The sequence below is a fragment of the Trachemys scripta genome, chromosome 11, assembly GCF_013100865.1.
Source record: "Trachemys scripta elegans isolate TJP31775 chromosome 11, CAS_Tse_1.0, whole genome shotgun sequence".
Taxonomy (NCBI): Eukaryota; Metazoa; Chordata; order Testudines; family Emydidae; genus Trachemys; species Trachemys scripta.
In genome coordinates, this window is record NC_048308.1 from 39,995,611 (window position 1) to 40,018,129 (window position 22,519).

At 43.3% G+C, this 22,519-nt stretch overlaps 1 protein-coding gene across 6 annotated transcripts in view; it reads right to left on the reverse strand.

The window, feature by feature from the left end:
• Positions 1-22,519, reverse strand: part of ATF2 (activating transcription factor 2) — an 84,846-nt gene that overhangs the window by 17,635 nt on the left and 44,692 nt on the right. For 4 of the 6 annotated variants that reach the window (XR_004647660.1, XM_034785533.1, XM_034785535.1 and 1 more), the window contains 2 exons: positions 12,812-12,961; positions 8,137-8,343 (listed from right to left, as the gene is read on the reverse strand). Coding sequence is in view for 3 of the 6 variants with exons in the window: in XM_034785533.1 (XP_034641424.1) it covers positions 8,137-8,343; positions 12,812-12,961 (357 nt within the window). In the remaining 3 variants the exon portion in view is untranslated. Of the gene's footprint in view, positions 1-7,616; positions 7,691-8,136; positions 8,344-12,811; positions 12,962-22,519 lie in introns of all 6 variants that reach the window. The other 2 variants (XR_004647658.1, XR_004647659.1) reach the window with 1 other exon arrangement.

Consider the following 22,519-nt stretch of genomic DNA (forward strand, 5'->3'; position numbering starts at 1 on the left):
GATGTGTTGCTCATATCCATTCCATTAGGGGTGTGTGCGCGCCGCGTGCACGATCGTCGGAAGATTTTCTACCCTAGCAACACCGGCGGGTCGGCTGTGGAGCCCCCTAGAGTGGCGCCTTCATGGCGCTGAATATATACCCCAGCCGACCCGGCGCCCCCTCAGTTCCTTCTTGCCGGCTACTCCGACAGTGGGGACGGGGGGCGGGTTTGGAATGGATATGAGCAACACATCTCGAAGAACAACAGTTACAACGGTGAGTAACCGTCTTTTCTTCTTCGAGTGCTTGCTCATATCCATTCCATTAGGTGACTCCCAAGCCCAACTTAGGTGGTGGGGTCGGAGTGAGACATTGCTGTGTGCAAAACCGCTGACCCGAATGCAGCATCGTCCCTGGACTGCTGCACTAGTGCATAGTGAGCTGTAAACGTGTGGACTGATGACCAAACCGCCGCTCTACAGATGTCCTGTATCGGAACATGTGCCAGGAAAGCAGTCGAGGAAGCTTGGGCCCTCGTGGAGTGAGCGGTGAGGTGCGGTGCTGAGACACCTGCCAGGTCATAGCAAGTCCGGATGCAAGACGTAATCCAGGAGGATAGGCGTTGTGAGGAGACCGGTGAGCCTTTCATTCGGTCGGCTACTGCAACGAAGAGTTGCGTCGTCTTTCTAAAGTGCTTTGTGCGGTCAATATAGAAGGCCAGGGCCCTTCGTACGTCCAGGGAATGCAAACGTTGATCCTGGCGAGTGGCATGTGGTTTGGGGTAAAAGACCGGGAGAAAGATGTCCTGGTTAATATGAAATGTAGAAACCACCTTAGGGAGAAAGGCAGGATGTGGGCGAAGCTGCACTTTATCCTTATGGAAGACTGTGTAAGGGGGCTCAGATGTAAGCGCCCTGAGCTCAGAAACGCGCCTTGCTGAGGTGATGGCTACGAGGAAGGCTGTCTTCCAGGATAGGTACAAAAGTGAGCAGGTGGCTAGTGGTTCGAATGGAGGACCTGTGAGTTTGGAGAGAACCAGATTGAGATCCCACGTCGGGACGGGATGACGCTGTTGCGGGTACGTCCGGTCTAAGCCCTTGAGGAATCTAACAACCATCGGGTTAGAGAATACCGAGGACGCGAGTTCCCCTGGGTGAAAGGCCGATATAGCGGCCAGGTGAACTCTAATTGAAGATATCGCCAACCCTTGTTGTTTTAGGGAGAGGAGATATTCCAATATGAGAGGAATGGGTGCCTGCAACGGGGACGTGGCTCGTTGTTCGCACCAACAGGAGAACCGTTTCCACTTGGCCAGGTACGTGGTCCGTGTTGAGGGTTTCCTACTGCTCAGCAGGATCTGTTGGACAGAGTGTGAGCATTGCTGCTCTGCCTGGGTAAACCATGGAGCAGCCACGCCGTGAGGTGGAGTGATTGCAGGTCGGGGTGACGCAGCCGACCGTGGTCCTGAGATATGAGATCCGGACATAATGGAAGTGTGATCGGTGTCTGAACCGAGAGCTCCAACAGTGTGGTGTACCAATGTTGTCTCGGCCACGCTGGAGCGATCAGAATTACCTGTGCCTGGTCTCTGCGTAATTTGAGCAGTACCTTGTGGACCAGAGGAAACGGAGGGAAGGCATAAAACAGGTGATCTTTCCAGGGAAGGAGAAACGCATCCGAGAGGGAGCCCGGAGCTCGACCTTGTAGGGAGCAGAACATGTGGCACTTCCTGTTGTCTCGGGATGCAAACAGGTCTATCTGGGGAAACCCCCACTTCTGGAAGACGGAATGTATGATGTCCGGACGGATAGACCACTCGTGCGTTTGGAAGGACCTGCTGAGTCGGTCCGCTAGAGTGTTCTGGACTCCAGGGAGGAACGATGCCGTGAGATGGATCGAGTGGGCGATGCAGAAGTCCCACAGGCGAATGGCCTCTTGGCATAGAATTGACGAACGTGCTCCTCCTTGCTTGTTGATGTAAAACATGGCCGTGGTGTTGTCGATGAGAACCAGCACACAGCGGCCACGTAGGAGATTGAGGAATGCCTGGCACGCCAGGCGTACCGCCATCAGTTCCCGAACATTGATATGCAGGGCTAGCTGGGGTGTAGTCCACAGGCCCTGGGTATGGTGTTCGTTGAGATGGGCGCCCCAACCCAGAGATGACGCGTCTGTGACCAGGTGCAGAGAGGGTTGTGGGGCGTGAAATGGCATCCCCTCGCAGACCACATTGTGATCTAGCCACCAGGTGAGGGAGGCCAGGACCGAGTTCGGGACCGTGACTACCATGTTCAGGCTGTCCCGATGTGGACGGTATATTGATGACACCCAGGTTTGAAGTGGGCGAAGCCGAAGTCTGGCATGCCTGGTTACGTACGTGCAGGAAGCCATGTGACCCAGCAGGGTAAGGCACGACCTCACCGTGGTAGTTGGGAAGGCCTTGAGCCCTTGAATGAGGTTCGTGATGGTGCCAAAGCGGTTGTCTGGCAGGATGGCTTGTGCACGTCTGGAGTCTAGAACTGCGCCGATGAATTCTATTCTCTGGGTAGGTTCTAGAGTGGATTTGTCCTTGTTGAGTAGGATGCCCAACTCGTGGAATGTGTGCACTATTCTGTGGACGTGAGCTTGAACTTGCTCCTTGGTGCGACCGCGCACCAGCCAGTCGTCTAGGTACGGGAACACCTGTATCCCTTGCCGACGAAGGTACGCTGCCACGACCGCCATACATTTCGTGAACACCCTTGGGGCCGAGGATAGGCCGAAGGGAAGGACTGCAAATTGGTAGTGCACCGTGTTTACCACGAATCGCAGGAAGCGTCTGTGAGGCGGGTAGATTGCAACGTGAAAGTATGCGTCTTTCATGTCGAGGGCGGCGAACCAGTCTCCAGGATCGAGGGAAGGGATAATGGCCCCCAAAGAGACCATGCGGAACTTCAACTTTACTACGAATTTGTTGAGTCCGCGCAAGTCCAAGATGGGTCGCAGACCTCCTTTGGACTTGGGGATCAGGAAGTAACGGGAATAAAATCCCCTGCCCCTTAACTCTATCGGAACCTCCTCTATGGCCCCCATGGCCAGGAGCGTAGAAACCTCCTGTATAAGAAGTTGCTCGTGAGAAGGGTCCCTGAAGAGGGACGGGGAAGGGGGGGAGGAGGGGGGGATAGAAGAAAACTGGATAGCGTATCCCCTCCCCACCGTGCGGAGGGCCCAACGGTCCGAAGTTATAAGGGACCAAGCACGGTGGAAGTGGGAGAGACGATCCCGAAAGGAGGGGGTTGGATCCTGGGGAATGACTGGGGCGCCGTCCTCGACCGCACCTTCAAAAGTTCTGTCTAGGACCTGAAGGTGGTCTTGGTGGCCCTTGGTTCTGACCAGGTTGAGGGCCGGTCCACCTTCTCCTACCACCTCGTCCTCGCCTCCGGGCCGAGTCTTGTCTCTGTCGAGGCGGGGGGGGGTAGAAGCGCTGAGGCTGCGGCCTAAATGGCCTGCGCTGAGGGCCCACAACATGCATCCCGAGGGAGCGCATGATTGTTCTCGAGTCCTTGAGGCTCTGTAGGCGAGAGTCCGTCTTGTCCGAGAACAATCCATGCCCTTCGAAGGGGAGATCCTGTAGGGTTTGCTGCAGCTCCGGAGGCAAACCCGAAACCTGAAGCCAGGAGATCCTCCGCATAGCGATACCCGAGGCCATGGTCCTCGCAGCCGAGTCCGCTATGTCCAAGGAGGCCTGTAGGGAGGTCCGAGCCACCTTCTTACCCTCCTCTACCATGGCCCCAAACTCTTCCCTGGACTCTTGGGGAATCAACTCCTTGAACTTCCCCATAGAGTTCCAGGAGTTAAAATTGTAACGGCTCAGGAGCGCCTGTTGATTTGCCGCTCTGAGTTGCAGCCCACCGGCTGAGTAAATCTTACGGCCAAACAAATCAAGGCGCTTGGCCTCTTTTGATTTAGGCGCTGCCGCCTGCTGTCCGTGGCGCTCCCGTGCGTTCACCGATGCTACCACCAGTGAACACGGTTGTGGGTGGGTGTACAAGTACCCGTAGTCCTTTGACGGGACAAAGTACTTTCTTTCCACCCCTCTCGCTGTGGGTGGAATAGAGGCAGGGGTTTGCCATATCGTATCCGCATTTGATTGTATCGTGCGGATCAGGGGTAACGCTACCCTCGATGGGGCATCCGCTCCAAGGATGTTCACGATCGGGTCGTGTACCTCCACTACCTCCTCCGCTTGCAGGTCCATATTACGGGCCATCCTGCGCAGAAGATCCTGGTGAGCCCGAAGATCTATCGGAGGAGGGCCTGTGCAGGATGTGCCCGCCACTGCCTCGTCTGGCGAAGAAGAGGAAGATGCCTCCGGTGGAACCGGATCCAAGGGCCGGTCCTGGTCTCCCTGTTCCCGGGCTGGAGCATCACCCGCGTCTGGGTCCAGGGCGTCAGGTGCGACGGACACGGAAGCCTCCGTGTCCCCTGGCGGAGGCCGAGAGATGGTGGACTCCGGGGCCCTTCTCACGGAGTGACCCGAGCGAGAGGTCGAGGGAATTGGAGCCCCTTGCTCCTGGTGGTACGCCCACGGGGTCCAAAACGACCAGTGAGATGGGCCATGGGAATGGTCCTCCGGCATCCCCTGCCAATGGCCCAAGTCCTGTTCCTCGGCTTGCCCCTGAGGAGGGTATGCCGATCTCGACAGGTCCTCTGATGAGCGAGACACCGATCTCGATGGCCATGGCGGTGCCGAGAGAGTCGGGACCAATCCCGTGGGCTGCGGTGCCGCACGGTGCCGGTCCGGAGATCTTCTATCTCCACGCGGTGCCGGCGACCGGTGCCGGGACCGTGACCGGTGCCGATGACCTCGTCGGTGCCGGGAGTCGGATCTGGACCTCGACGAGGACCTGGAGTATGCCCGGTGCCGGGAGCGGCCTCTCGACGTCGAACGTCGACCGTAGCGGTGCCGAGAACTGCGTCTCGACGTTGATCGGTGCCGACGATCATACCGGTGCCGAGACGTCGAGCGGTGCCGCGAAGATGATCTTGGCCGCGAGTACGACCGGTGCCGAGGTGATATTCGGCGCCGGGACTGCGAGCGGCGTGGGGACCTGCTTCGGGACCTGGATCGGTGCCGAGGTTCCAGCCCTTGCGATGGAGGGCGCAACAAGGCAGGTTTCCCCCTCGACTGGATCGGGCAGGTCAACGGTGCCGTCGGTGCCGTCGGTGCCGGTGGTTGGGGCGGTGCCGGCTCCGTGAGAGCTATCAAGTCTCTCGCCGCCTCGAAGGCCTCAGGAGTCGACGGGAGGCACTGAATCACCGCCGGTCTCGGTGGAGACGTTGTCCGTACCGGACTCAACGGCTTCGGCGCCGGAGTCGACGGTGCTGGAGGCACCTGTTTCCGGTGCTCCACCGGCGGACGCGGCTCTACCCCCGGCACTGGGGGAGCCGGCGTCTTCGGCACGGTGGTCCCCGTTTTATGGGCTTTTTTATGCCCTGGGGATAACGAACGGCGCCGAGGCACTTGCTGTACCTGCGGTGCCGACGAGGTCCGGTGCCGGGGAGGCTTGTCCGACGCCTCTCGCGTGGTCGTCGCTGCCGGCGCCGCCGGGGCACTGCGCACCGAGGCGCTAGGTGCCGGGGCCTGAGTAGTGGATGGACTCAGTGCCGCCTCCATTAAGAGTTGCCGGAGCCGAAAGTCCCGCTCCTTCTTGGTCCTAGGTCTGAAGGCCTTACAGATCTTACACTTATCTGTTTGATGGGACTCTCCCAGGCACTTCAGACAGGAGTCGTGCGGGTCACTCGTGGGCATAGGCTTTGCGCAGGAGGCGCACTGCTTGAAGCCGGGAGCGTTGGGCATGAGCCCGGTCCCGGTGCCGGGGGAGAAAAAGGGGGGAGAGACCCCCTTAATCCCCTGAACTAATATAACAACTTTACAACTATTAACTATTTAACTATTAACTATTTAACTATAAACACTAAAACTATCTAACTGCTATAACAAATGAAGCTAGGGAGAGTGGAGATCAGCTATGCCGCGCTCCACAGTTCCAACGACCGTCAGGGGCGGTAAGAAGGAACTGAGGGGGCGCCGGGTCGGCTGGGGTATATATTCAGCGCCATGAAGGCGCCACTCTAGGGGGCTCCACAGCCGACCCGCCGGTGTTGCTAGGGTAGAAAATCTTCCGACGATCGTGCACGCGGCGCGCACACACCCCTAATGGAATGGATATGAGCAAGCACTCGAAGAAGAAATTGAATTTTGGCCAGTAATTATAGCATACATTCTGATTTCTTCAGTAATCTTCAAAAAGTTTCATTTAGTATGTCTGATAATTGGTGGGATATGCACAACTTATTTGCACAACTCCTTTCAATGTTAATACAATCATGGTTGCAGACAATAGATGGCACTGAAGCTTATGTATTTTTAAAATCTATCATTACCACCATTTATAAGCCCACCCCCATCTATTTTTAGGTTAATTAACTTTGGTGCTGTACATGTTCCTCGCATCATTGTATTAGAATACTCTGAAGTCAGAACTGTTACTCCACTATTAGAAAAACATTTACTGAGCAGTGATAGAGTTTGGGGAGACACTATGTATTGTATTTGAAAGTAATTCCACCAATATTGAGGTATAATGCACCTTTTCTTGAATTTGGGTGATAGCTTTGTGTCCTTTACGCAGATTTAAGTCTCATTTGCATAATGGGACAGGATCCTTGGACATGCTGAAGAGACCTGCAGATGAGGAGCTAAGGGTGTTCAACATGCTGCAGCATTATGCTCAACATGCCTGCCCACTCCTCAGGACAAATAATAAAGAATGGATGTTTGAAAATGTATTCTTTCCTGCTCTTTGTTATTCTTCCTCTCATTTTGCATTCAACTGTTTTTAGGACAAAATGGAAGGACAGTATGGCATAAGTAATTTATGCCATATACATCTTACTATATATTGCTTCTAAGTTTCATTTAAAAATGGGGATGTCAAGAGATTTAGAACCAGATCCTCTGTTGATGTAAGTCATGGAAGCTCCACTGACTTCAGTCAACCCACACTGATTTATACCAGCGAGGATCTGACAACCCAAAGTTTTTTGTATATTCATATTTTGGTTCCTAAATATTAATGTTATTGTGTTTCTTTGCTTTATTCTCTATCCTATTATATTTCTGATAATCTTCAATAAAAATAAAAAAGATTGCTTTTTTTTTTTTTTTTAATTTACCTTAGTATCTTACAAGGAGACATTGTCTATTGTGTTAATTCTTATACACGTCTAAGTGGGTGTTTGTTTTTTGTTTTGTTTTTGTTTAATTGCCTATTAAAGAGGCCTAGCTGGCTCAAGTTGACTGATACAGACCTTAGGCCCAGACTGGTAGCAAAATACCAGTACCACCAGTTGCCTGCTTTATTGTCTAAATGAAATGAATTGGACATTTCAGTTCACTGGACTTGGGTGGGGGTCAACATCACAACTTGGCATTAATTGGCACATTCTTGGCAGTCTCAGCAAAGGCACCAAAGGCTGACTTGGAATAGATACTGGACAACCCTCATATACTATATGGTCCCACAAAAATAGGGTTGAGGCACACTGGTAGGGCAGTGTGGTGAAATGTGCACTGCCACTGCCTGTGCAGTACCTGTTCTGTGGACAAATAGAGGCCTTCAGTTTCCAGTGCTGTCAATCTGGCACCTTTCACGAGCACTATATTCACTTTAAAGAAAAAAAACTATGGTTAAAAAATACAAAGGAAATTAAAACAAAAATTTGAATTTAAGTAACTCAGGCAGTGACACAAATTGATATAAACAAGGCATTTCTAAATTAAGGCTAACATTTTGCCAATGAGACTTGACTTCAAAATCGACTTGCTCTTGTTGGTTTGTGTCACAACCCCAAAGTTACTTAAAATGGAACAAAGGCCAAGTAGGCGAGATCCCAGATTTCACATATCTTTGAAGCTGCATAGTCTCGTTCTCATTATACCTATGATACGGGCATTTTAATACGGATTATGTCTGTTCTGAATTCAACTGAATTTTAGAAAGCTATTCATATTGTAGCTCCCATACCAAGTTTGCGCTCCATGACCCCAGGATTGCTAACTGAAAATTCAGATAACTCTTTACTTCTTGCTCGTAATCAAAAAAAGAAAATACCTGTAATTGACCATTTAATGAGCTCAAGTCTTCTGCTTTCTTCTCCAATGACTGCACCCACACTTTTCTTTTTTGTCGACATCTTGAAGCAGCAGCACGGTTTCGCTCTAGAAACTTTCTTCTTTTCTCATCAGGGTCTTCATTTGCTGCTCTTCTTCGACGACCTCCTGTATTTTGGGTTTGTGGTGTGGGCTGAGCTGGGGAAGCCTGAAGGAAACAGGAACATCATAGTTCAGTGTAACTCAACATGTAAGGATTTGACTTACATGTATAAATGTCACACATTTAAATAGGAAAAAATCAATGATATTTCTGTTCTAATATTTAAAATATAATTTTTGACTAAAGGAAACATTAAATAAACATCTTAATTCTAGGAATACTGTCTAGTGGTTTTCGTTGTGGTTTTGCTCACTAGTGAACTACATTTAATGTTCTGTCAGTATTTTAATCATGACCCACTGGTTTCCAGATTTGTAATCTTGCTGCAAAAATTCACTCCATTCTGATACTTGGCATACAAGTAAACCTGAAAGAAATAACTTTTTAGAATTTTTTTTTTAACATTCTTTTACCCATTTTAAAGTTACAGGAAGACAAAATATTTACAGGTTTTAACTTTTAAAAAACGCTTTAACTAAAAATGACTTTGTAAAATGAAATTTATCAGGCAATAACTTCATATAGTTTCTGTTTCTGGTGTTTTCCAAACACCTATCATCCTAAAACTTAGCTATACTTTGGTGGTGGTGATGTAATATTTGCCCAATATATAACAACTGCTCGTCACAAGGATCTGGACAAAGCATTGGTATTTACTAATCCCTAGAAGAGTAATTTCTTACCTGTTACTTCTGGCTTTTCCAAGTCCCTCTATGCCAGCCCAGACATGGATAGGATCAAAGTAGTTAGAAATGAAAATATCCTATTAGATCATACAGTCCACCCTCTACATGGGCAGAATATAGTCCTCAATAAAAGGACTGTTGCGTTACAGCTATACAACCTTGGATCTTCAAGTCTTATCAGCTGATAAAGAGGATAAAACTGTACCTTGAATTAACTCTCCTCATAAAGGGACCTGGCTGACTCTGCATGCTTAATACTTGTTATCCAATAAATAATAATAAACTATTAAATAAAAACAGAAATCAAAGTACCAATCCTAACTTCCACAGCTCATAATATGAAATCTAGACTGGTATAAAGGGACTTTGAGAAGTTAAATTAACAGTTAAGAATTGACCATTTGCAAATATTTCTTACTGATTAGATACTGTGAACTTTCACACTAGTTCTCATTAACCAGATTATACACAGAGTATGTATACCTAGAAGAAAAATTGGGACCGACTTTAAATAAAATCAATCAATCAATCTACCTTCTCAGGGCAGCATCTGCAGAGATTGTCACATCCAGATTAACAACATAAAAAGTACAGAAGGACACTGAGGTGACGACATTACACAGTCTCAATCCAAGAGTAGACATTGCTCTTGTGGATGGATTCAGTAAGAAGAGCCTCTATATCCTGGGTAGCATACACTTGCTTAACCTAGCCTCAAAACCAGAAGGGGACAAGATTTTTTAAAAGGGACGCCTGATGTTCGGTGTTTGAATGGCCTGATTTTCAAATATGCTGAGCACCCAGGCCCTCCCATTGCCTTTAATGGATGCTCAGCACTTTTGAAAATCAGACTACATCTTTAGGTACCTAAATATCATAGAATATCAGGGTTGGAAGGGACCTCAGGAGGTCATCTAGTCCAACCCCCTGCTCAAAGCAGGACCAATCTTCAACTAAATTACCCCAGCCAGGGCTTTGTCAAGCCTGACCTTAAAAACCTCTAAAGAAGGAGATTCCACCACCTCCCTAGGTAACCCATTCCATTGCTTCACCACCCTCCTAGTGAAAAAGTTTTTCCTAATATCCAACCTAAACCTCCCCCACTGCAACTTGAAACCATTACTCCTTTTTCAGTCATCTGCTACCACTGAGAACAGGGTAGATCCATCCTCTTTGGAATCCCCTTTCAGGTAGCTGAAAGCAGCTATCAAATCCCCCCTCATTCTTCTCTTCTGCAGACTAAACAATCCCAGTTCCCTCAGTCTTTCCTCATAAGTCATGTGCTCCAGCCCTCTAATCATTTTTCAGAGGGGTAGCCGTGTTAGTCTGAATCTGTAAAAAGCAACAGAGGGTCCTGTGGCACCTTTAAGACTAACAGAAGTATTGGAGCATAAGCTTTCATGGGTGAATGCCCAGTTCATCAGATGAAGTGGGCATTCACCCACGAAAGCTTATGCTCCAATACTTCTGTTAGTCTTAAAGGTGCCACAGGACCCTCTGTTNCCTGTGGCACCTTTAAGACTAACAGAAGTATTGGAGCATAAGCTTTCATGGGTGAATGCCCAGTTCATCAGATGAAGTGGGCATTCACCCACGAAAGCTTATGCTCCAATACTTCTGTTAGTCTTAAAGGTGCCACAGGACCCTCTGTTGCTAATCATTTTTGTTGCCCTCCACTAGACTCTTTCCAACTTTTCCACATCGTTCTTATAGTGTGGGGCCCAAAACCGGACAGTACTCCAGATGAGGCCTCACCAATGTTGAATAAAGGGGAATGATCATGTCCCTCGATCTGCTGGCAATGCCCCTACTTATACAGCCCAAAATGCCATTAGCCTTCTTGGCAACAAGGGCACTCATATCCAGCTTCGGTCACCCTGCTTGATACTGTGAACATACACATCCATTTTTGAAGTCTTGGCCAAGATACCTAAACTTTAAACGCTGTTTTGCCTTTTTTGGTACTTCACAAAAGAACAAACAGGGGATCTGTTTTTCTAATTTTCAAAATTCTCTTCAGATAGGAAATGCAAAGCTTGTTATATAGTATGTATGAAAGTATGTTCCTTACTCAGTTTCACCAGGCCTGACAGAACAAGGGAAGAACAACTTCCTGACCAAACACACAAATTATTTTAAACTGTCTCCTTTTGCACCAAACAATTGTGACCAAAAATTGTAACATTCAGATCTTACTGCTTGATTGCATTGACAGCATTTACACCTCCTATTAAGGAGCCGGCTACTGGTTATAGAGAAGGTTAAGAATCCTTCACAATTTTGACCCTTCGTTACTATCTTGTTCTGATGAAAAAACTGGTAAGGCTAGAGGGAGCTTCATCCTCAATTTTCTGGACAAGCAGATGACCATTATTAATACAACCTTATGGTCAGAAATCTTCCTAAAGCACTCCACAGAAGCTCTTTTCAAATCCCTGAAAAGATTTTCATGATAAAGTTGAAATCCCATGCAACTATGACAAAGTCTTTGCTTTTGTTTTTCAGCTGCCCTAAAAACCGAACATCACCTCACCTCTAAAAGGAAAACCCCAGATAAACTGCCTTGATTCTTAAGGCCCTACCAATTGCTTTATAAATCCTGAAGGGAGTTGATCTTCGGGTCTTTATTTTGAACATCCTTATAAAGACTAGCATGTGATGTTACTGTTCAAGAGATCCACTACCATGTGAGAGGATTCCAGCCTGGTACTACAGATCCAACGTAGTATCCCCAGGTAACAGAGAAGAGACACGCTATACATCTTTTCTTTGAAGGTCTAACTCTAAAAACTAGAGCTTATCAACACAGGAGCAATGATATTTGAGAATAGGTATTTCATACCAGCTTTTTCACTGGCAGAAATTCTACAGCTGGAAAAACAGACAGGAGAGAGATACAGGTCATCTGATTTTGAGGACACTGGCTAGGGGAAAGAAAACTCCTGAACAGACACAGTGACCAATTGCTGACAACCTCGGTCTATAAAATGTCATTTTCCTAGTGTACATTAATCTACAAAAGGAAGTTACCATCTGAAATACACTCAATATAGCGATGCTTCCTTCATGTTTGTGTCTTTCTCCCCCACAAAAGGGATGTGTGGTTCTGTTTTCACTGTGCTACTTAGTAAGCCTGAATTTTCTTGAGAAAGCTTTCCAGACAGGCTTCTCTGACCAGATGAAATTAGGTCAACAGCACACCTCTGAGGTAAAAACTGTAGCTTCTGAACCCTTCTCCTAGAATCAAGGGGACCAGACCTCTCCCCAACTCCCAATTGCATACCTATACCCCCTTCTCCAACTTGGCTCATTGTTCCCACCCATTTTCATCCTATTCCTAGTCATCATCTAGAATAGCTCTCCCAACATCACCATTTTCACAACACCCAAGAGAGCACAGTAAACTAACTAAATTATGCAGCTGAGTCCCTCATTTTTATATCAGTCAATAACGGCTCTTTCAAGCAAATGGTACCTTAAGCAGGAACCTGAAATGATTGGAAAAATATTTTAAAAGGTGCTTATGATCTTTAAGATTAAACTAATACAATACCATGGTAACACTTGTTTTGTTGATATTTTCCAGATGTATCTTAACTTGCTGCACAATTTTCAGTTTACCCCAGAATTCAATGCCAGTATGCTACAGAAATCAGGAGGCCTTAGCTTTCTTACCAAGTAGGTAAGACAACCTCCATTTTTTCCAGTATTGGTTCATAAACATACCTCAATCTTATTCTCAATATATAAAATAAATGAATGAGGATCAGAGATTTTTGCATAACAGTAAAAAGAGTTAGAAGTACATCTTGGCTTTGTTGTCATACCGGTGTTTCTGTAGTTGATGTAGCAGGCTGTTGTAATGACTGTGGTCGGGCTTCCTCTGACTGAGTCCTAATCAATCCACTAGCATGCCCCTTGGCAGTATCTCCATTTGTGACCTGAGGATGCTGCTGGGTCAAAGCAGCTTTCAATCTCTGAAAGTTGAGTAAGAAAATATTCTGTCACATTTTTCATAATGGAAGATACTGTGATAACGTACATTAAATAATAGCTATTTATATAGCAGTAGCACCCATATACTGCCAGCTACTTTCCAAACATACACAATGAGCTCACATTTTAAGATAAGAAACACACAAAGGGTGCAGGAGGATGAAACATAAAAAAAAAAAATTGTTTTAACAGTCTAATTGGCCTTCTACTAGTTGAAAATTGCTTGCAACCATCACTGTAGAAGTGAGTATTGAAGAGGATGAAGCAGAAGTTAAAAGGGTAACAGTGTTATGAACAAGTTAAGGAAGGGCATTCCTTCCACACAGCATAACATGGAAGAAAATGCACAGAACAGTGTCGGAGAAGTGAACTAATACCATTGATGGAGTGGAGTGGACAGTGTACTGTACAATGCGATAGAAAGACAAGAATGGATAAATACACAGACAGTAAACCCAGACACAGGAAATTTCTTTCAAAACCGAATTAAAAAACTTCTGGTGGGTTTATAGTTTGTTTTAAATCATATTCTTTGTTCTAAGATGATATCTTGATAATGCATTAAATAATTGACATCTTTTAACTCAGATGTGGGAATTAACTAATGTTTACATAGTGCACGGGCTAAATATTTTCAACAATGGTTTACAAAAGCTTTTATGAGCTGATTTATTAAGCAACACAATTACAAAAAAATAGTCATTACAAACTGTATCTGTATACAATATATTTCAAGAGCCACATTATATATTAACCATGTGCTATATTCTAAAGCAGATCTTATTGACTGTACTAGTCTATTTGAAATTAAGTTTCAACCGCTTGAAAATAAAAGTTATGCTTTCACTATAAATGTGAATTAGAATTACTGCAAATTTTCAACAAAAGGTAATGTATTCTGTTTACAAGAAGCTTATATGCCTGTGGTATAATGACATAAGAACGGCCATACCGGGTCTGACCAAAGGTCCATCTAGCCCAGTATCCTGTCTTCTGACAGTGGCCAATACCAGGTGCCCCCAAGGGAATGAACATAACAGGTAGTTATCAAGTGATCCATTCCCTGTTGCTCATTCCCAGCTTCTAGCAAATGGATGCTAGGAACACCTTCCATGCCCATCCTGGCTAATAGCCATTGATGGACCTATCTTCCATGAATTTATCTAGTTCTTTTTTGAACCATGTTATAGTCTTGGCCTTTACAACCTCCTCAGGCAAAGAGTTCCACAGGTTGACTGTGCGTTGTGTGAAAAAAATACTTCTGTTTGTTTTAAACCTGCTGCCTATTAATTTCATTTGGTGACCCCTAGTTCTTGTGTGATGAGGAGTAAATAACACTTCCTTATTTACTTTCTCCACACCAGTCATGATTTTATAGACCTCAATCATATCCCTCCTTAGTCATCTCTTTTCCAAGCTGAAAAGTCCCAGTCTTATTAATCTCTCCTCGTATGGAAGCCGTTCCATACCTCTAATAATTTTTGTTGCCCTTTTCTGAACCTTTTCCAATTCCAATACATCTTTTTTGAGATGGGGCGACCACATCTGCGCGTACCATGGATTTATATAGAGGCAATAGGATATTTTCTGTCTTATTATCTATCTCTTTCTTAATAAAAGACAGACTTAGGTATCCTCAATGGCTATATTAATAGGTTTGTTTTTATTTTCAAATTTTGCACTCTCACAGTAAGAGTTTATTCAGTGTTATTAAACAATTCCCTGCAAGATAAACTGTGTATGAGGATGCATCTTTCCAGTGAGCAGTTCTGTACTTAAAACCATCAACTTCATTAAAAACTACATTATACTTCTTCAACAAATTAACAAAGATTTTTAATTATATGACAGTCTAAAATACATAAAAATGCACAACTCTCTCGAATAATCTTTATTATTGCAGATTGAGACCTTCTGCACAAACATAAGAAAAAACATCAATATTTATCATCCTCTTTTGAATGCCACCAGGCTTACAGTGTAAATTCACCTCTCCAGTGTACCGTAGACAAAAGTGCACAAGAAAGGAGGTCATTAATTCAATAAAGGCAAAAAGGGGATATATTGATGAGTAAGGCAGAAGCATTCCCTGCTCCTCACCCTGAGAAGCCCCTGAAGATACCAGATACCATAGGGGAAAATAGGCCTGCCACCTTTCTCTGAATACAAGACTCCCCACTACCCACAGGAGGATGACCACAGCTTGATTCCCAGCAGGGCTTTACCTAAGGGAAGCTGTGGGGACAGATGGGGACTCATATGGATGCCTCCACAGGTTTGGAGAAGCATCCGAACTTGTAGATGCTCAGCTAAAATCCAAATCTTACAAGGTGCTGAATTGAGATATTTGTGTTTAAATAGCCTAAAATTCACATTCAGCCCTACACCACCTTGAGACTACTTGGAGTATGATAATATATTACAAGCATAACTGGTTGCAATGCCCATTGTTAAGGTTACTTAGCACCTTCCATTATACGTTCCTGCTTTCAGTTGCTTATAAATTTTGTCTAACTTTAATCATTTGGACTGGAATTTTCCATGCTCTCTTTCTTCATCTCAGACTGAAGTTTTTTGGAAAGTTTTATCAAGAGGCTCTGCTAAATCTGAGACTGAAGAGTGACAAACTATTTTTTTCCGATGATAAATTTCTCTTTCCAGGAATTTCTTTGAAGAGCTCTAGCACCTCCATACATTGGAGCATAAACTTGAAATTTAGCAAAGGGGATAGTCCTGATATCAAAGAGGTGCCTTTTGCTGTTTTCATAAAAGTCCATCCAGATCTACACATGCTCAGCAGAGGTTGTTGGAGGCTTATTACTAAAAAGTCTCCAAATACTCCATTCTGAACTGATATGTCCCAGAGCAACAGAACTCACTATATACCAACTGCATTAAGCATGCCCTCAGAACTGACAGAGTCTGCTACACAGTAGGCACAGAGCTAGATATATGAAGACAGGAGGCAATGGAAGGCATCCAAACTCTTGACCCGTGAGAAGGTGTACTGGGGGCTGGAAGTCAAGAGGAGATGAAGTTCCAGTCTCAGCTCTTCAGCTGACCAGTGTTAATTCTGTGAACTTCCAAGCCATTATTGTTAAGCAAGGACTCATACCCTCCCCTACTTTAGGAGGCAGGAAAGGATCTTAATCCATTTTACAATTAAAGTAACAGCTTGAACAAAACCAATTCTGTCAGAGCTGAGAATAGAACCCAAAGCTTTAAAATGGCAAGTCACATAAGTGCTTTTCACAACAAATTACATCAAATCTATGTGCTTAGCTGTGGTGCTTGGGTAGTTACACTCGCCTTCAGAATTAGGAATAGAATCCAGAACTCCTAACTCCCAACATTCCTCTGCTGTTCTGCAAGTAGTTGTGCAAGCCACTGACATTGTATCTGTAGTATCTTCAGTGACTGGTTGACAGACAATATGAGCTTACTATCACAATTAGTTATTGCTTTAATTCAAGTGTATTCTTACATAAAATGTCAGGGGCACCTAGAATATTGTATTGGTACTCTTATTACAGTGTGCATAAATCTTAACTAAGTGGTCGAAGTCTAGGCTATCCCTCTAGAAGTCTTGGGTTCCTGGTGATAACCCATGCAGTGGATCAATAAGGGTTCACCTGATAGAATTTTTTTCCAGTTGGTTTTTTAAAGAAGCTATGACACTTCTCACCAGAATGTTAAGAGTTCAAAAGTCACTCACTCATAATTTAAGAAATTATGGAGAAAGTGAATAAGGAAAAGTTATTTACTTGTTCCCATAATATAAGAACTAGGGGTCACCAAATGAAATTAATGGGCAGCAGGTTTAAAACAAATAAAAGGAAGTTCTTCTTCACACAGCGCACAGTCAACTTGTGGAACTCCTTGCCTGAGGAGGTTGTGAAGGCTAGGACTATAACAGGGTTTAAAAGAGAACGGGATAAATTCATGGAGGTTAAGTCCATTAATGGCTATTAGGTACGGAATGGTGTCCTTAGCCTCTGTTTGTCAGAGAGTGGAGATGGATGGCAGGAGAGAGATCACTTGATCATTATCTGTAAGGTTCACTCCCTCTGGGGCACCTGGCATTGGCCACGGTCGGTAGACAGGATAACTGGGCTGGATGGCCCTTTGGTCTGACCCAATACAGCCATTCTTATGTTCTTAGAATACAACCTTAATGCACCCCCCTTGTGAATGTTTTATTAGAGTTGGCCAGGAATTTTGGAAGCAGGCTTTTGCTGGAAAATGCCAAATCATCTAATCTGAAATGTTTTGCAGAAACATGTTCTATGAACTTCTGACAACCACATGCTGGGTTCCCTCGGAGCTGTAACTTCTGGCTCTAGCTGCGGTTCAGCTCCTGATTCAGGACTTCCAGCTTCCCTGCTGTGGAGCTGGGAGCCTTGCAACTTGGGTTCAACTTTTCCCAAATGAAAATTTAGATTATTCTGGAACAAGTTTTGGGGAAATTTTCCCTTTTGCGGGACATTTCAGATTCGAATTTTCCCTCCAGAATTTTGGAATTTTCCACAAAACAGAAATTCTGACTTTTGACTAGTTGTGTGTGTTATGGTTACAGAGAGCCGGAAGGATGTTCTCTTGTGTTTATGGTACTAGACGAAGACTCCAGTGAGTTCAAGTTTGCCCCTGGCTCTGTTAGGACCTTATGTAAGGCTAGCCAAGCTCATAATGAATACATATAAGAGGATCAAATTAAGGTTGCATGGGGAACCTTTATCATAGCATTTCCTAACTTTTGAGTGTTTGACTTTGCAAAATTAACATTATTTTAATTTTGTTTTTTGTACATAATAGTTAAAAAGCGGTGCCAGTGAAGCTTTGCACATTTTTTTTTTTTTTTTAAACACTGCACATTTTCCCAGCTTTGCCTGACCAATCAGGCTGGGACACAGGAGGTTGCTGGAACAATTTGCCTGAGGAAGAAAGGGAGTAACTTGCCCCAACCGCCTACAAAACTAAAAAGTCAATTCTAATACCAAACACAGAGGAAAAATGCAGTCCTGTTCCGGCAATTTTTACTTAATTCTATATTTTGCAAATTCTAAACTCTCATTGAAGTTCATTTTCTTACTACTGTAAACACAGCTTTGAAAAAAAACTCCAAGCCCTGCCACCAACTGTCTCCAGTCAAACAAGAGCAAAGGTTCATCCTTTGTTCACTCAATTCTCCTTACTAAAATGTAATGTCCAATTAGAACCATTCCCTCCTCCCCCCCTCATTCTGAGAGTACAGCTGGAGTACTAGTAGTTTAATGGTATAGTTTCCAAAACTGTCAGGGCAATGGACGGGATAATCTAACAAGTCTTTTCTATTTCTAGAGCTGGGCAAATATTTAATAGTTATATGACAAATTTCAGCTCATTTTCTCTTCACAAATTTTCTGCAAAGACTGATTTTTCTCAAATGTATTATTTTCAATTATCAGCTGAATAACTTCAAATATTTCTTTAACTACAGCTTGTTGATAAGCAGTTCATTGCAAGTACTAAATAGTTACAATTGGAACTGTATTAATTAAATACAAGTTAGATGTTATGTTTCTATTCCAGTTTTTAAATCAGGTTTCTGATGCAAATGCTAACCATTACAAAATAAAAATTAATTCTGTGCAAATATGCTGTAATATTTGGTTAAAGTTGGTAGGTTCAATGAACCTGCTAACACAGCCATTTGCTAGAACAGTAACAAAGAAAATGCAAAGGGATGAGAAGATAGGCAAAGTCTTTTTAAAATATTAATATTTGCAGGAAAACTTTTTGCAGTATACACCCAGCTCCATTTTTTTAAAACTCCTAACTGCCATGATTCTATTGAACTGAACACAAAAATCTCTCATACTAAGTTTGCAAAGTTAAAATCAAAGGAAATTCAAATGTAAGGTTCCAATAACAACGTTAACTCTGCCAGAGTGCACATGCATATTGCCTACTGAAATTTTTCCAATTAAATGTGTAACATAATATTACTGTCTATGCTGTGAAATGTATACCATCAGACACACACGACTTGCAAATGGCCACACTAATATTGTTTTGGAAACTTGACTTTTGTATATAATGCTAAGGTTACACAGTTAAAAATACATTTTTTGCATTTAAAAGTAAATAAATCCCATTTGAAAATTTGTTATATAGTTTAAACAAAATAGATATTTACCACAGAAATAGGAATACAAAACAATTCCCTGTTTTAGGCACAGCAGAGATTGAGGGATGTATATAAGAAACCCCAATACCTGATAAGTATTCTTGCATGTGGCATATGGGTCGACATTGTATTTCAACTGAACAGTGGGGTAGTCACCCAAAATATTATGAATTTTAGTTTTAAAAATCTGATACATTTCCACATATATTAAAGATTTATTCTTTATATAGTTATAGTATTATATGTGAAGAAATAATAATGGCTAATCATAATCTAGATGCTTATTCAAGTGAGGTTAAATTATCACAGAATAAAAATCTGATTTTAAAATATTTTAACATTTAAATCTTTACTAGTGAAATTTTAATGTGCATGTGTACCCTTGAAAACAAATCCTTTTCACATCTGTCAAAATTTGGTAGGAATAGATCACTCCATCAACAGCTCACAGAAACTAGATAATATTCTCTAGAAACAATTTATGAAAAAGTCAGATCCATATTTCATATCTGCCACAAAAGCTCATCAGAGTAATAACCCTCCTTCTCCTGGGTGTTATCCTACCATCTGCTGCTCTATTACTTATCTTTATTTTGCAACTAATTAACAGCATAATCTTCTAAATTCAGCAAGTTAATTATCATTATTGTGGTCTTTGCAGCATCATCAGTCCTCATGAAGTCTTGTCTCTCCACCCCCAGAGAACGTATGAAAATGAACTAGGTTGGGAGAGGGTCTGTTTCTTTAGAGTAGGCTCATTAGGTGTTTGCTGATTAGCTCGGCATGCAGAGAGGCAGGTCAGAAGAATTCTGCTGAACACAAGGTCCCATGCCGGGCTCAACCAAGCTAATATAGGTTTCTGAACATTTGCCAAGCTGCCCTCTGTCAACTCTCAGTAGAAACCCCCTGCAGAAAGCCTACTGGCTACCCACTGTGTTCAAGATATTTCTCATTTTGTCAAAGAAGGCTTTGTATGAAGGGTTCTCCAGAGTAGAACTTTGTTTAAACAAAGATTTTTAATTTACTTTCTTAGGAAACTTCATGATTCACTCAGAATGTTTTCCCCAATGTTTTTTTGTCTGCATCCTCAAACTGCATGTTAATGACAAACATGCTACACAGCTTGAAGTAAACCATCCTTTTTTTTTATATACACTGATATCTGGAATTTCAGATTTTCCTCTCAAACAGATCAAAGACCCAATTCTGAAATAACTTAGCCCTCCCTTACAATACAGTAGAATATATTTTTCCACATCGCCTGCTGTACCTGCATGTGTTCTGGGCACCTCAAAAACACCACCCAAAAAAAAAAAAAAAAATCAACCTGCATGTGTGGTTTTACTTTTGTGTGTGATCTTAAGAGAGTTCTGTATAACAATGTACACTGAGCCTGTGTGTGTGAAAATCCACAATTTGTGCATATGGCACACTTCATACATGATCTGTAAAGCTGATCTTCATACAAGACTCCTAGAATCAGCTGCACATGAGCTCCCAATGTGATGCTGTGACAAAAAGAGTGAATATGATGCTGGGATGCATAAACAAAAATCTCAAGTAGGATAGAGATTTTATTTTACCTCTATATTTGGCACTTGTGCAATCGCTGATGAAATACTGTGTCCAATTCTGGTACCCACAATTCAAGAAGGATGCAGATAAGTTGGAGAGGGTTCAGAGAAGAGCCACAAGGAAAATTAAAGGATGAGCAAACATGCCTTCTAGTGACAGAATTAAGGAGTTCAATCTATTTAGCTTAACAGATGGAATGTGAAGGGGTGACTTGATTACAGTGTGTAAGTATCTACATTGGAACAAATATTTAATAATGGATTCTTCAATATAGCAGAGAAAGGTATAACATGAACCAGTGGCTGGATCACTGGAAGTTGAACCATTGGAATAATTTACCAAGGGTCATGGTGGATTCACCATCACCGACAATTTTTAAATCAAGATGGGATGTTTTTCTAAAATATATGCTCCAGGAATTACATTAGGGAAGTTCTATGGGCTGTGTTACACAGGAGATCAGACTAGATTATCACCATGGTCCCTTCTGGCCTTGGAATCTATGAATCATCATTCCTATTAAAAGCGAATACAAAATATTTTCAAAGGAATAAGAGCAACTGACACCTCGTGCCTGACAACACTAGCATAGAGTAATTCAAGCTAACACTGTGTACGTGAACATCTAACTCAAAAGAACTACATTAGAATGCCTGTTTCACCTACCTAAATTTAATATTGTATGCAGGTGCTTAAATGCAATACATCTTACTGTCTAACTTCATATCATTATGCTTCAGCATTTAAGCATACACTCAATTGTTCCTTAAACGGTATATTTTTAACACAGTCTTACTGGAGAGTGCATCGCAACAAAACGATCAGAGCTAGGTAACCATTTTGCTATTTTCTGTCTCTCCGGGAATCTTTTATCCCTGTTCTTTTTTCTTCTATATATATTTTTTCTGGTTTATTTTCATTCTTTATCTTATTTTCTTGCTCCTGTGTTTTTTCTTTCTCCCCACCCAAGGCAATTGTGTTCATAGTGTACTGTCCCCCTACAGGCTGCTTACAGCCTATAAGGTGACAGGCAGTGATAGCACAGATTAGAGGAGAGAAAACAGCAGCAAAGGAGACTGAACAGGGCACTGGCAGTAACAGCCTTACAGCTCCCTTCACATGAGAAGCCAAGACTGTGCCACCCTGAAGGAGTCTAACATTCCCAGGTTGGGATTCCATCAAAACAACAGCCATATCAAATAAAAAACAAAACAAAAATCCAACTATTTAAATTATGTATTTACAAAGTTAATATGCAGTTGTGCTTGCACATTTGTTTTGTCAAATTTATACTGGTATGAAATTTGATTGCACAGGGGAAAAACATCAGAAGAAAACTATCCTGTAAGGTTAAACTTTTTTCCAGAATGTTAGCACCAGACATCTCAATGATACATCTTCAAAGACCAGATACACATTCTTTCAAGTCAAATCAAAAGAAGGCTGTAACTAAGAAAATATTTACAGATGTGCAATCCAGGCACTGAAGGGAGACTCAAACACTTGTGTGGAAGTGGAATACAGCTCAACCAACCAAATGACAGGCAAACCTGAATATTAAATTGGGCAACTTCAGGCTGGTAAGACTTTGAAATGTCACTAGAGAGCAGATTTAGAAATTGAACTGAGACTTCAGGAGCTACTCATACTTAAAAGGTAAAGAATGGGCAGAAGGACATTCTTTAGATGAATGCATGACTGAAGGCTATATTTGGCATATGAGACAGATTAGGTGCCCTATCTCCAACAACTGTGGGATTTTTGTCTTCTAGGAAAGCGAAGATGAAATTTTAACCAT